This window comes from Macaca fascicularis, chromosome 4, assembly GCF_037993035.2.
Source record: "Macaca fascicularis isolate 582-1 chromosome 4, T2T-MFA8v1.1".
Lineage (NCBI taxonomy): Eukaryota > Metazoa > Chordata > Mammalia > Primates > Cercopithecidae > Macaca > Macaca fascicularis.
Genome location: NC_088378.1, coordinates 29,806,718 through 29,822,030, shown reverse-complemented (window position 1 = coordinate 29,822,030; position 15,313 = coordinate 29,806,718). Strand labels below are relative to the sequence as shown.

Genomic DNA, 15,313 nt, shown 5'->3' with positions numbered 1-15,313 from the left:
CCCTAGAATTGTAAGCACTTTAAATATTATAATCCTGCCTCTTTCTCGCATTTAAGAGGCATTTGGATCTGCTCCATAGTATTCCTTCATCCTCAATGAAAGATCACTTCTAATTACTGGTGCTTGAGAACATCAAATTCTTCTTTCACTTAAAAATCAACTTGGTAGAAAGTTATGAAAGTGGTTCAGAACATAGTACCTATGACGGCTCCATATTTGTTATATTAAAATCACCATTTAGCAGAAAGCCACTTTAAATAATATCCTTCTAGAATTCTAAAATCTCCAATTCAGATAAAGCTCTTAATCAATAATAAAATGAAGTATTTTAAGATAAGGAATATCAAAATGCAATCCAAACCTAACAGACCCACAGACTTTCCATTATAGCCCACACTCACCTCTCCCGAGGAACAGCAAACCAGTACTCTGGCTGCTTTCTCCGTTTGCCGTACTGCTGGACCATGGCTGCAGTGTGAGTGGCAAAAGATTTTCTCATTGGTTTTCCCACTTTGATGCACAGGAACATGGGTGGGGTCTTGCTTTTTTCTGCTTTTGAAGGAAGTATATCTGAATCACACATGAAAAAACTCTTCCTCAATATTGACAGATTGATAATAGAAGAACTTTTCAACTTAAAAAGGATAGTGCACAATCCTCTCTTAGTCAAAACTTTGCAGAAACATCCTACAACATCATATCAGGACTAATAAATTTTTCAAGCCTTTTTTAGTACACAAGGAAAAAGCTTTGGTTGTTTCAGGTTGAAGTACATCCCATGAGTTGCTACATACTGAAAATAAGTATAAAAACCAACAGAATAGCAAATAATGGAGAATTGGGACAATTCATATTAATGAATGCTACTGATAATCCAATTATAACATAATGCAATTCAGTTTAGAATTGAGATCTCTTCAAAAACAGTTTAAACTCCTCTAGACTTAGAAAATAAAGGTTAAAAAAAAGGAAGTAACTTGAAAGATTAAAAGTAAACTACTTTTGAAGTAGGTATCTAGAGATCTATGTCATAGCTCAAGTTCCAAAATAGATACCTTATCTTGTAAATTTTCTCTCCAATTGTTAATGCTATCAGCAAAGATATACTCTTTTGAGAAAACATTGTTTTCAAATAATTGTACTAATTTGGTTATTACATGTGCAAATTGTAGAAAGGCAATTATACAACATAATATAAAGGCATTAAAGAAAAACAGCTTACCTTCAATGGGTACCTGAATTCTCTTTAACAGCCACAACTGAACTTCAGATTTATTATCCATTTGTGCACCTTGACAGCTGTTGTCCAGAGTAGATTCCAAAGAGGAGTCTAGAGCCTCTTTAATCACATTTTCTTCTGTAGAAGAGTTCAGTTTTACTGGGAGGGGCTCTCTCTCTTTCACACAGGTCTTATCTGGCTCTTTATTGCCCTCAGTTAGGGGATTGCCTGACTGGGAAAGAGAACTACTAAGGGTAATGTCTATTCCCCCTGGTTCAATACTTTTTCCATCACTTAATTCTGTTTTCTGCAAATTTTCAGATACCTGTGACCCTTCTTTGTTCTTATTTAGGTAATATTCAATGAGTTTAACTTTATCTAGATCTTCATGTATGTTCAGTGTGTTTTCTACCCGGCTTTCTGGTGAACCAGACTGCTTGTCCACTTCTGGCATTATATCCTGCTTCTCACAGGTTTCTAAATCTAGCGCCCCCTTCAGTTCAACATCATTTTCTGTTCCCAAAAAGGCTAGAGCAGACTGCACCTGCATTTCCACGGCTGAATTGTTTATTTGTGACTCAACCTTCTTTCGTTCCTCTGGGTCAAGAGAAAGGCACTCCTTTGAGGTGTCTTTTTTGTCCATTCCACCATCAGTTTGAGAAGAAAGTTCTTCCAAGTCAACAAAATCATCATCTTCCCCTAGAAAGTTTTCTTTGGCTGTAGATTCAAATGCAGCAGAAGTGTTGGAAGGTTCCTTGCTAAGCTTAGTCACTGTGGGAGAGCCATGGGATGTCTCCCTAGAAGATTCCAGTTTCTTTAATTTCTCTGACACAGAGCTGCCTGAGGGCTTTGTAGGTGTGTGTTCTGTGGACTTCTCCAAAGGTACTGTTGGTCTGGAATCCAAAGTCATGATTTTCTCTCCATTCTGCTGTCGTTTTTCCTTGTTGATAGATTTGAACTTACTGAATGGGTTGATATCCTTTTCTGAAGCCAGGTCTTCCCATTCTCCAGGCCTGTACAGAGGACAAAGATCCTGAGGTAGGTCACTGTTGGGGGAGAAATGGTGGGTGCACATGGAATGTTAAAAATAAAACCAAAAACAAAATGGAGGAAAGGCAAAAAACAAAACAGAAACGCAACAAAAAACTAATACATAAATATACCACAACTTAAATTTATGTTCAAATGATTTCAGAATAAAAAAATAAAATCAAGAAATTTCAAAATGAAACATAAGTCAACTAAAGGAAATGGTGAAAGAATGAACCATGAGAGTTGCATATCCTACTGGAAGCACATGATGAATTTGGAAGTTATACATGAACATGGAGATGTTACCCATAAGATTTCTAAATGTGAAATAATAATGTATCTGACTTTTACGAAGGAAAGGATAAAGAAGAGGAAATATTTTAGTATCAATGTCTAAAATTCCTTAAATGTGCAAACCTTTTCCTTTTCATCAAATAGTATAGAAAACAATTACACTAATTTTGAAATGCTCATTGACTTAGTAGCTACTCACTTAACTGCTCCATATAAAGTAACTGACCTTGAACCCTGATTCTGGGTTTCATGGCTTAGGATCTGATACTTCTAATCATAGACAGCCCTCTACTCCCAAAGGAGATGCAAGAGGAAGCTTCCACTATTATTGTTGGTATATGGCAATTGCTCCACCTTATAATTTAAAAATGTATAGAAAAGTGAATCTTATTTAAAAAGCTCTTATGTATAATACTTACATTTCTTAAGTAACTATTTCATTTTATAACAATATCGCTTTACTTTATAGCAATGGTGCAGCTCGTTTATCAGCTGAAACACATTGTACTGGGATGCAGTCAATTATCTTTCCTTAATAACAGATGCTCTACTTCCCAGATTGGAATTACATAAAAATATTGATTAAACATGTTCTCCCAAGTGTAAAATAAATGATCAAGAAATATACTTTAAAAAGAGCAGCAAACCACCATGGCACGCACCTATGTAACAAAGCTGCACATCTTGCACATGTACCCTTGAACTTAAAATAAAAGTTGAAAATAAATAAAAATAGTAATAATTTCAAATATGTGCAAAAAATATGATTGGAAATATCTTGAGTAAACCCATCCACTTACCACTGCTACTAGTAGTGTCATTACTGGGTTGAAATGCAGAGATATAAAAACCCTTTTAAAGAATAACATTTCAATTTTCAGAAATAATTATATTTTCTAAAAAGGTCAGATCATCTTCAGATAAAACTTTATCTGCTATTTTGACTTTGAAATAAATGGTTATGACAATAAAGCAACAAAATACCAGGAAGTTCTGAAGTTCCAAAAGACTGTCTTCCCAAAGTGACTTTATAAACCATCTGCATGAAAGGTTCATGCTTTTTCCAATAGAAAATAAAAGCCTATGTAATTGGTTGGCTCCAACAAATGCTTTAAAAAGCCTTCGTAATTTATAATTCATTTCAATTTAATAAGCATTCATTGAGCCCCTAAGTGCTGTATTCTGAAATACAATTGTGACAGAATCTCTGTTCTGCAGGAACTTGCAAACACAAAATGTTTTGCCCAACACCAGCATCCCAGAAGATGTTAAAAATGTTTCCATCCTAGATTCAAATAAGTTAGTGAAATGTAGCATAATCTCCCTATTGGAACTCAAAACTTAATTAGGCATATTAAAGGCTGTCAGAAGTCCTGCAACAAAGAAACCCAAGTTTCCACATACTTTATTAATAAGCAAAACTTTCTTCCCCTTCTCTACCTAGCTTGACCCCTACAAAAATACCTTCAACTGCACTCTAATTAGCTTTCTAGATTACCTTGTCTAACCCTTTCTTCTTTTACCTAATCCAAACTGCCCATTCCCTACTTGAGATTAATTTCACTATCTGCTTTTTCTGCAGTGCAGTTGCCAAGTGTACATAATGGTGTCAACTGGCTAGTTTGTTAATTAATGTTTTCTAGACTTAGCCGGGCACCTAATGATGATCAATAATCCTTTCAGTTGTTCCCTTCTTACTCACTGTGGCAGCTGGAGCCACAAAACGTCCTGCACGTGTGTGCATGCACGCGCGTGCGGGCACACACACACACTCTCACACAAGTACCAAAGTTGAAGGTGAGGATGGAGGAATTTTACACACATCCACTTTTAAAAACTATTGCACGTTGCCATGGGGTAATTTGTACTTACTGTTATTAAACTGTCGGTAATAATGATGTTTTAAGTAATTTTTAACTTTTAAACAATTTATGAAATTCTGAAGACAATACAAAGTTTATTTCACACTGATTCTCACACATTCTTGTTTATTAGACTAAAAATCCTTTATATACCTGCGTCCAAGGCAGGAATCAATGCGCAACCCTGAAATAATTTCAACAAATTGGAAGCTGATTCTTAACTCTGCTCTTTTCCTGTAATCATGGCATTATCCCTTATAATCGAGATCATTAAACATAATCTCACAATGAGATAAGTTTTTATATAAAGAGGTACTGTCGCCGGGCGCGGTGGCTCAAGCCTGTAATCCCAGCACTTTGGGAGGCCGAGACGGGCGGATCACGAGGTCAGGAGATCGAGACCATCCTGGCTAACATGGTGAAACCCCGTCTCTACTAAAAAATACAAAAAACTAGCCGGGCGAGGTGGCGGGCGCCTGTAGTCCCAGCTACTCGGGAGGCTGAGGCAGGAGAATGGCGTAAACCCGGGAGGCGGAGCTTGCAGTGAGCTGAGATCTGGCCACTGCACTCCAGCCTGGGCGACAGAGCGAGACTCTGTCTCAAAAAAAAAAAAAAAAAATTAAAGAGGTACTGTCTATTATTAAATAGAATAATTAAGATCCTAGGCTGAAGATGTGCAATGGTACTACTCCCTTAGGAGCCATATTTCAGTAGGCAATGCCCCTATTTGTTTGGCCACCCATTTAGACACTTCTGGCAGCAAAATTTGGAAACTACTTCAGGGCCCATGCTGTGGTGCTATCTTCAGTGGCTTGAAGTTGGGGAAGGGCTGCCTGGACCAGATTCTAACGGCTGTAGGAGTCCAGGGGAATCTACTTGCATAAACCCCCAGGGATTTTGTGTCTGGTTTAGCTCCCTAGTAATTTCCTTTTTTTTTTTTTTTTTTCATATGAGCCCCAAGGGCTAGTTTCCCTCTGTACTGTTAGGACCTACTGCTCCACCTCTTCCCATCACTGAAGGTTTTTAAAATTTTTTACTGCTGGTTTTTATAGAGAAACAGACACGGTAGAGCAAAAGGACAGTAAAAATCAGATCATCTGTATAAGTTAATCAATTCCCTGAGCTTTCTTAACTCTTTCTCTTTTTTCCTGGGGAGCTTCCCTCTCTTTTTTAACAATAAATCCTGCATTCTAAGGCAAAAGTAATCAGGACTGAAGTTAATCTACATTTCAGGGAAAAAGCAAATTGGTATTACTCCCTTTTCACAGCATGCGAAGGTGGTTACAACTCTACTTGACCCAAACCTCTCTCTGTGCAGGACTGAGGGAGGAAATGAGTCAGGGAGACTGCCTTTCCTAGAAGTTAAATGAAGACAAACATAACTCTCCTTAGTTATAACCAGAAGAAAACATTATTCTCTTACTGATAGTTGGATACACTTCTTTCAGAAAAATGCCTTTCTTCTTCCATAATTTCATTAAGAACATGCACTGCTTTTTAGAAAAATAAGCCAAACAAATACTATTTTAACATGATGGCTTCCTTTTCTCCTTTAATCTTTATATGTTCAACTTTTCCCCTCATTGACTTTATTCTTTTCATTTCTTCTCATTTTTCTCATTTTCTTCAGTGCACAAATCTTCCACCTTCGAAACCACGTCTATACAATCCCGCAATCATGCCAATGCCCTCATTTTTAAGCTACATTTAACTCTCAACACCCCCTTTTTCCTGGCAAACAAAGAAATGTCTTACGATGGCAAGGCATCTTTGATCTTCATGTGAGAAATGTCATTGTAGAGCGCAATGGAAACCACCTCTTCCATGGGACAGATGAGACCATACTCCTCACACCCATTTTCAATAACCAGAGGATCAGACTTATGAGGGTCAAACATGATGTTGTTAGGAGTCACAATCATGACACCGCCAACCACACCCTGCGGGAGAAAGCAACAGGACAGAATCACTTCAGGCAGAAATGCTTTCGGCAACTACCACAGAGCTTTAACTAACTCAGATGGCCACTCCATGGACTTTGTGAACCACAGTATCCTATGTGACAATTACATCCCCTCTGTGAGGACCAGAAAAACAGGCTGAAGAAAGGCAATGCTGGATGGTGAGGCAGAGAAAACAGATGTGGCTCACTGAGGCAACCAACTGAGCCTGATTCTATCACAGTTGCTGCAACAGCACAGCTGGTTCTCACATATACGTCTCAGATTTCCCAGATCCTGGTTCTCACATACACATCTCAGATTTCCTAGATTTTCTAGTTCTCTGTCTACAAAATGGGAGGCGCTGTCCAAGTGCTTTCCCGATCGAGAATACGGGGCTTTACAATTCACTCTGCAAGTCTTCCCCATGTGTCTAACAAGTGCATGGTTCTGTGCTAAGGGAGCAGCTGTTTCTGAGTTATAGTGCCAAAGAATAGTCCCGATATTTTTCTTTAAAATATTTAGAAAGCCCACATCCAACAAAAGTCAACATAAATAGGAATATGAAACTTTTGTAGCCAGAGTGAATACAGCTGAACTATGGAGATTAAAAGCAAAAAGTCATAGCTTGGTGAAGTCTTAAAAGTCTGAAGCTTGCTCAAATTATAAAAGAGACCTTAATGGCCATAGGGATATTATCTACTATGAACAGCAGGATACAGATAACTTTCTTTGGGCAAATACTTTATTTTGGTACTTTTAATGAGTTTAGTGATTATCTTAGTAAAAATTTTGTAGATCCAGCAATCCCATTACTAGGTATATATCCAAAGAAAACGAAATCATATCTCAAAGAGGTATCTGCACTTGCATGTTTATTTGCAGCATTATTCATAATAGCCAAGATATGAAAACAACCCAAGCATCCATCAATAGATGAATAAAGAAAATGTGCTATATTTACACAAATTATTCAGCCATAAAAAAAGAACGAAATCCTGTCATTTGCAACAACATGGATGAAACTGGAGAACATTATGTTAAATGAAATAAGCCAAACACACAAAGATAAATACTGCATGATGTCACTCATATGTGCAATCTAAAGAAGCTGATCTCATAGAAATAGAGAGTAGAATGGTGATGACTAAGAGGTACGGGTGGGCCAGGTGTGGTGGCTCGGGCCTGTAATCCTAACACTTTGGGAGGCCAAGGCAGTTGGATCACCTGAGGTCAGGAGTTTGAGACCAGCCTGGCCAAAATGGTGAAACCCCATCTCTACTAAAATTACAAAATTAGCCGGACGTGGTGGCACATACCTGTAGTCCCAGCTACTCAGGCTGCAGTGAGTAGAGATCGTGCCATTGCACTCCAGCCTGGGTGACAAGAGCAAAACTCTATCTCACCAAAAAAAAAAAAAAAAAAAAAAGAGGTGTAGGTGTTTAGGGGAAAGAGAAGGATGGGGGAGATATTGGTCAAAGGATATATACTTACAGTTAGAAAGGAGGAATAATAAATTGTCTAGAATAGGCAAATACAGAAAGACAGAAAGTAGGTAAGTGATTGCCTCACAGAGATGGGGGTAGCAGGGAGGGGAAATAATAGGGTGGGAGAGTGTGAAATGGGGAATAACTACTAATGGTTATGGAGTTTCTTTTTGGGTAATAAAAATGTTTTAAAATGGATTGTGGTGATGGTTGCACAACTATGTGAACAAACTAAAAACCACTGGATTTTACACTGTAATTGGGTGAACTGTATGTTATGTGAATCACATCTCAATAAAGCTGTCTTTAAAAAAAGTTTATTTATGTCAAGCATTATTTATTCTTGTTTGCCAACTTTATAAATGCACATCAGTAACATATTTTTCCTATTATCTAAAACTCATATGAAGTCTCCTATGACCACAGGAATTCACCGGTTATCAAGATAGTCCCTTCTCCAGAGGCTCACTAAAAGCTGAATTTGTTCTCTGTGAAAACAAACAAACAAAAAACACCCAGAAAACAATCAACCAACAACCAAAAAACCAAAAACAGGATACAGCAGATATTAATACTAATATCACCAACAGCAAATACAGGTTGAGAGCTTACTATTTTCCAGATTAGGTGCTAAATTCTTTACATAAATTATCACTTTTCATTACAATACTCATTAATTTTTTTATTGTTCCTATTTTACACATGAGAAAAATGGAAGCTTAAGACATGTAAATACCTTGCTCCTGGTCTCAGAGTTAGTGGGTGGTAGAGTTAGAATTTAAATTCAGTGAGTCTGACTCCAGTGTTTGCTGTTATATGTGTATTATACTATCTCCCTAACAATTCATAGGCCCAAACTAAAAGAAAAGAAACAATGAATCCAAGGTCGCAAAGAATCACATTTCCACTCTGTGATAACATTTACCTCAATAAGCAAAATGGCCAGGCATCCAATAGAGGAAAACTAATAGATGCTTGTCAAATCTAAACTTGACACGCTGGGTAAGATCTTTTAATGTAGCCTCTGTTCCAGTAACTTGTAACCTTTAGTTTTTCATAGATTTCAAGGAAAGAAAACAAATTACATTGCTATATACCTTTCCATCGGTGAAGTATCGACAATTCATTTTTAAAAATTTCACCACACCTGGCTCGTCTTCTTCAGAAGTAGATGATAAGACTCTTTCAATGGGTTTTAAGGCCTTTCGTGCTAAGTCAGCATCCTTGTGAAAGCAAAAAATTTCAAAATCAAATAAAAGCACTTTTTCAAACAAATTATGTGGGTAGATCAAGCCCCATAAATTCCCTGTGACTATACTATTCCTATTTACGTGGAACATTAAACAGGCAAACATCCTTTGTCCTTCAAAAATATCACAAATGTAATAACAGATATCCAAATCAAACTAATTTTTTTTTTTTTTTAAGCAAAGGCTTATGTATGAACCCATAAAACTTGCTCATGAAATGTCTTTAGAAACTAACCTCACTGGGCTGGGTGGGGTGGCTCACGCCTGTAATCCCAGCACTTTGGGAAGTCGGGGTGGGCGGATCACCTGAGGTCAGGAGTTTGAGACCGGCCTGAGTAATACGGTGAAACCCTGTCTCTACTAAAAATACAAAAATTAGCTGGGCATAGTGACGGGTGCCTGTAATCCCAGCTACTTGGGAAGTTGAGGCAGCAGAAACGCTTGAACCCAAGAGGCGGAGACTGCAGTAAGCCAAGACCGTGCCATTGCACTACAGCAGTCTGGGTGACAGAGAGAGACTCTGTCTCACACACACAACAACAACAACAACAACAACAACAAAAACACTAACCTAAATGAAAAAATTCATATTAGACTTGTGATTCAATTTATTTTTTTTTAAAAAAGGATGAATACAAGTAAACTATCCATGTCATTGGAAATTTAACTTCATACTTTTACACAAGACATGCATTTTTGCCTTTTTAAACTTTTTTTTATTTTTTTTTATTTTTTTGAGACAGGGTCTCACTTTGTCACCCAGGCTAGAGTGCAGTGGTATGATCATGGCTCACCACAGCCTCAACCTCCCAGGCTCAAGAGATCCTCCCACTCCTGAGTAGGTGGGACTACAAGTGTGAGTCACCATGTCTGGCTAATTTTTAAAATATTTTGTAGAGACAGAGTCTCACTATATTTCCCAGGCTGGTCTCAAACTCCTGGGCTCAGACAATCCTTCTGCCTTGTCCTCCCAGAGTGCTGGGATTACAGGCGTGAGCCACTGTGTCTGGCCATCTTTGCCTTTGACACCTTAAATGTGAATAAGTTTCCCTTGGAGATGATGCATGCTCCAATTACCTAATCTCAACCATCTAGGGAGAATTTCAGATATAATCTTGTGAAAATTAACATGTTCAATTCTACAACTCACAAAAAGTCTCTTTAATAAAAATGAACTTCAGTGCATGAAGTACATAATATACATACAGGCAGTTTATCATATTCTGCATCTGATGATGAAGGAGAGACAGTAGCACCAGGACTGGATGATGATAGCCTTAAGGTACTGGAAGGAGAGTTGGCATCTGGCACAAAAAGGACCTGAGAATGGGAGAGGAGATGGGTGAGTACCCGGAACCAGGCAAACCACTAGCGAGTGTTTAGAGAAGTTATTCTCTGCACAGTATCATGTTCAGTGCATGATTATGACCTCAGTTGCTTTCAAGAAACTCATAAGCGACTTAGGGTGTCTTAGACTAATCCATGAAATGATACTCAGCATATGAATGTGTGTAGTACAAAGGGTACAGAACATGCCTATAGACACTGCAAGAACTCAAAAAGGGGGAGCAAGGCCAGGCACAGTGACTCATACCTGTACTCCCAGCACTTTGGCAGGCCAAGGTGGGCAGATCACCTGAGGTCAAGAGTTTGAGACCAGCCTGACCAACATGGTGAAACCTCGTCTCTACTAAAAATACAAAAAAATTAGCTGGGCATGGTGGCATGTCCCTGTAGTCCCAGCTATTCGGTGGGGCTGAGGCAGAAGAATAGCTTGAACCCAGAAGGCAGAAGTTGCAGTGAACCAAGATCGTGCCACTGCACTCCAGCCTGGGCTACAGAGGGAGACTCCACCTCAAACAAACAAACAAAAAAAAAAAGAAAGAAAAAAACGAAAAAGGCAAAAAAGGGAGAGGAAGGTGGGTAAGTATTCTGGGCAGGCCAAGTGAAGCAAGTGGGTCCAAGTGAAGCCTTGAAGAATAAGTAGAAATTGGATAGGAGAGAGGGGAGAGCCCTCCAGGATGGGGGACTAATAGTATAAGGGAAATGAACAGAGAGAAGCATGGCTTCTAAACTTAATATCTGTGCCAGGTAGAAATGGAACAAACCCAGTTTGCTAACTCCAAGTAGGCTCTGAGTTCTAAAGTAGTATGGTCCTTATATGATAAATTAGATAAGATAATATCAATACAATGACCCCAGCATTTTCTCTTCCATCAGCGTCTGGGTTATGTAAAACTAAAAATCCACCCACCACCCCCCTCCCCCACCAAATTATACAGAATAGCAACCTTCTGCAAAATATTCTGCTTCTCAAAACATTATTACAATCCTGACATTCAATACTCTTTTAATGAGACATGCTACATTGTGGCATGTATCAAATATTATCTTTTGCTGTTTGTTTTTGAGACGGAGTTTCACTCTTGTCACCCAGGCTGGAGTGCAGTGGTTCGATCTCAGCTCACTGCAACCACCACCTCCTGCATTCAAGAGATTCTCCTGCCTCAGCCTCCCGAGTAGCTGGGATTACAGGCGCCCATCACCAAGCTTGGCTACTGGCTAATTTTTGTATTTTTAGTAGAGACGGGGTTTCACCATGTTGGTCAGGCTGTCCTTGAACTCCTGACCTCAACTGATCTGCCTACCTTGACTTCCAAAGTGCTGGGATCAGAGGGATGAGCTACTGTGCCCAGCCAAATATAATCTTAAAACGATGACCTTTAATATTATAAAACAGAATTCAGAGCTAATCATGTAACAACTGATGACTGATCAATATTGGTATTCACTGTCTCCTATCTTTCAAGTCATTTAAACCTCAGTTCAATCCAGAAAATATTTGAGACAACAATAAAAAACACATTAAAATAAAAGTGGGAAAATCAAAGTCAAGGAGATATAAGATGAGGATTGATTACTACTAAAAATATACGCACCAAAACTAGTAACCACTCATTAAGAAGTGGGCCATAAAAGTGACTCTAAGTTGCCATATAATTAATGCAAAGAGATGACATCATTAGTTAGCAGAATTCAATCTCCATGAGATAAAAATGAAGAAGTTTCTCAGAAGTACAAATACTCTCCTATAGAATCTCATACAAAGGAGCGTCCTAGACGGAACCATTTGTCCTCTATGATGCACTAATAGTAAATACAATAACCAGTTTTGGAGTATTGCTTTTTACAGCATCTTCAATATGGGTCAATGGCAAATGTCAAAGTTTATAGTTCTGTAAAGAGTAATTTACAAAGGACTAAAATTTTGTGGTCTTGGTATACAGCTCTTATTTATCTTATATTATACAGCTAAACTAGAGTAATGAATGGATGGCGTTTTTCCCAAGCAATTCTCCACTAATATTAACTTTTTTTGCATCTGAACTCTTAAAAAAAGTATTAGGTAACAGAAATTGTGATTCAATCGTCTGAACATTCCAAATGTCGAATCTAAGGAGTAATTCCTAAGCGTAAACAGTTGGCTGCACTGTAGAGAGAGGTGGGCAGCAGCCAGAACATGTGCTACCTCAACACGGAAGTGAGCCTGGATCATGGGCAGGGGTGAAAGTCTCCTATTGCCTTCAGAAAATAATTTTGGGTTTGCTCCCAACACATATGCAAATCAGGATTTGAGGTCTTAAAGTTCTTAACCATACAGCAATGCAGTCATTTTAGCCTAGAAAAAAAATTTTAAGCTTGTGTAGCCAAGGAATCCTGTGAATATGAAAATATCACAAAGTTGAGCTGGGTGCAGTGGCTCACGTCTGTAATCCCAGCTACTTGGGAGGCTGAGGTGGGAGGATTGCTTGAGCCCAGGGGATAGAGGCTGCAGTGACCCATGATGGTGTCACTGCACTCCAGCCTGGGCAACAGAGCAAGACCCGGTCTCAAAAAATAAACAAATAAAAATAAAGGAGAGAAAATATTGAACCAAAGCACATTATCATTTATGATAATACTATGACAAACAATAGTGAGACACTGAAAATGGCAATAAAAGATAAATGCAGAACTTCTAGAGTTATATACAATCAGAGTATAATTACCTGGCCTGGAACAATAGTATGTGTGAAAAGTTTATTTAGTTCCACCAATTTATTGGGAGTGATGTTAAATTTCAGTGCTATGGAGTTTAGGGTGTCCTGGTTTCCAGCCTAGAATAATCAAACAAGTAAGAATCAATACATAAAGCAAAAAAATCAATTTTGATAGATACTATTAATTTATCTGCAATATGAATAAATAATAAAGTAATAGTTCCATCAAGATAGACTACAAAAAAAAGAGTGAATACGTTGTCAATTCTTAATAAAATCATTTTAAAGCAAAGTCTTAAATGCAATTCATTTCTGGGCTTCCTCATTTTCAAATTTCACTGTCCACTAATAGATTTCTAATTTTACTTTGGTGCAACTTAGGCATATGAAATAAAGGTCTATGAGCTATAATGAAGACTACAACAAGAAAAAAATACAATGTACACACAGTCCCCACCCTCAGAGGAAGTGGGGCTACTTTCTTTCTTGTAATTTTCTGTCTATTTGCATGACTTTTCTGTATACTATAAACTGCTGGTTTGTATGGCAAAGCTGGCAAAATGTTTTCTCCTGGGTTCAGCACACTGCTTGATACATGGAGGGTACTCAAAAAGTTGATGAATGAATACTGTGAAAACAAGGAAATCAGAAAGAAATTCAGATTAGCTACCAATAATTGTTCACTGTCATTAAAACCACAATTTTCTACGGTCAAATTAGTGTTATTCTCTAAATCTATGAAACTTGTGACATATGTCCCAGGTGTACACTTTTCTTTCCTTCTGTAGTAGAAGAGGAACAGGAATAGAGGGTAGTGAGGAGATGAGAAACTTCACAGGAAAACAGCTCTACCCAGAAAAAAAGTTGGCTCCCTGAGGTCACGTCAACATCCCAGGACAAACTCCCTGACCAGAGTTGCCAGATAGACTTGCTAGTGGGAGGTCACTCTGATGAATGTCACTGAGAGGTTCCCATTGATAGCCCTGGGTCAAGACCGGTATAAGTTCTTCGTAAGCAGAACTGGCTCCACCAGGTGAGCCTTGAATTATGTGGAGATGTGAGAAGGCTGAAGGAAGATGTGGACTGGTGAAAGGGTAGAGACGTAGGAGGAGAATTAAACCCATCGCTGCCTTCAGTATCAAAGGTCCAACTACTAGATGAACTGTCTCAGACTAAACAAAGCTTAAGGTTACAGATTACATTGAAACAGCCTCAAAGCATTTCTAGAACAAGTTAGGATACATTATATGTAGTATGTATAATTTTTTAAATCACTAAAGTAACAACATAGGCCCCTACTTCTACCCTAGGCAAAACTATCTCCACTAAAAACAAAGTTAAAAAATATTTTTAATACTGTATTATATATTTGTATACTACATTCATATTTTTATGAGTAAGCTTATAAAACATACACTGTATAGGGGGATCAGAGAGTGAGAAAAACTTTAACAATCTGCAGTTATTAAAGATAAGATATATATGTAGAATTAGGGCACAGACCCCGAGAGGGATGTTGGTATCATTAAATGACTGAAACTAAATCAGAATGCTTGATCATCCATAGCCCAGGAGTAATAAAAGCAATCGGGTAAGTGCTAGCAGATTCTTTAAACACAAATTTATATGAGTTACCTTTTATTTCCAATGGCAAGCACAAAGATAACTTGCCAAATAAAACTAATCTCCATAACATAAAACAAAGAGGTAGGCATACCTGCATTATTGATTTGATCACTTGTTAATATTTAATTAATTTGGAGGGGTTTTTTTCTTTTTCTTTTTTTTTTTTTTTAACTGTCACTACATTGTTCAGTATATACTGTAGGAAGTAACTACTGGCAAAAGCACCTCTCCATTCTTTGGAGGGGCATGTGAATAAAGGTGCTAGACAAATACATACAGATCCTAATGATTATGGCTTTAGAAGTAATATTGTTATTAATAATAAATAATTGAGTCCAATACTTCTTGAGTGCCTATTTTGAGGTAAGGCACTATTCTAGGTGTTATGAGGACCAACAGTATATTTTAGACAATGGTAATATAAAATATAATTATCCCAAATCCTTTCTAAAAATGACTATGCTTAAAAACTTTAGAAAGATGCCTAGAGATGTTCACAGGGCATTGAGCATGAAAGCCTGTGACAGAGATCTTCAGTGTGGCTCTACAGAGGCTTGCAGATT

At 37.9% G+C, this 15,313-nt stretch overlaps 1 protein-coding gene across 38 annotated transcripts in view; it reads right to left on the bottom strand.

Moving 5' to 3' along the window:
* The window catches only part of NCOA7 (nuclear receptor coactivator 7), a 150,539-nt gene that overhangs the window by 42,156 nt on the left and 93,070 nt on the right, over positions 1–15,313 (bottom strand). For 15 of the 38 annotated variants that reach the window (XM_045391580.2, XM_045391582.3, XM_074036998.1 and 12 more), the window contains 6 exons: positions 13,134–13,241; positions 10,291–10,404; positions 8,932–9,057; positions 6,163–6,347; positions 1,223–2,265; positions 402–570 (listed from right to left, as the gene is read on the bottom strand). In XM_045391580.2, the coding sequence (XP_045247515.2) occupies positions 402–570; positions 1,223–2,265; positions 6,163–6,347; positions 8,932–9,057; positions 10,291–10,404; positions 13,134–13,241 (1,745 nt within the window). Of the gene's footprint in view, positions 1–401; positions 571–1,222; positions 2,266–6,162; positions 6,348–8,759; positions 9,058–10,290; positions 10,405–13,133; positions 13,242–15,313 lie in introns of those variants that run through there. The other 23 variants (XM_074036992.1, XM_074036993.1, XM_074036991.1 and 20 more) reach the window with 7 other exon arrangements.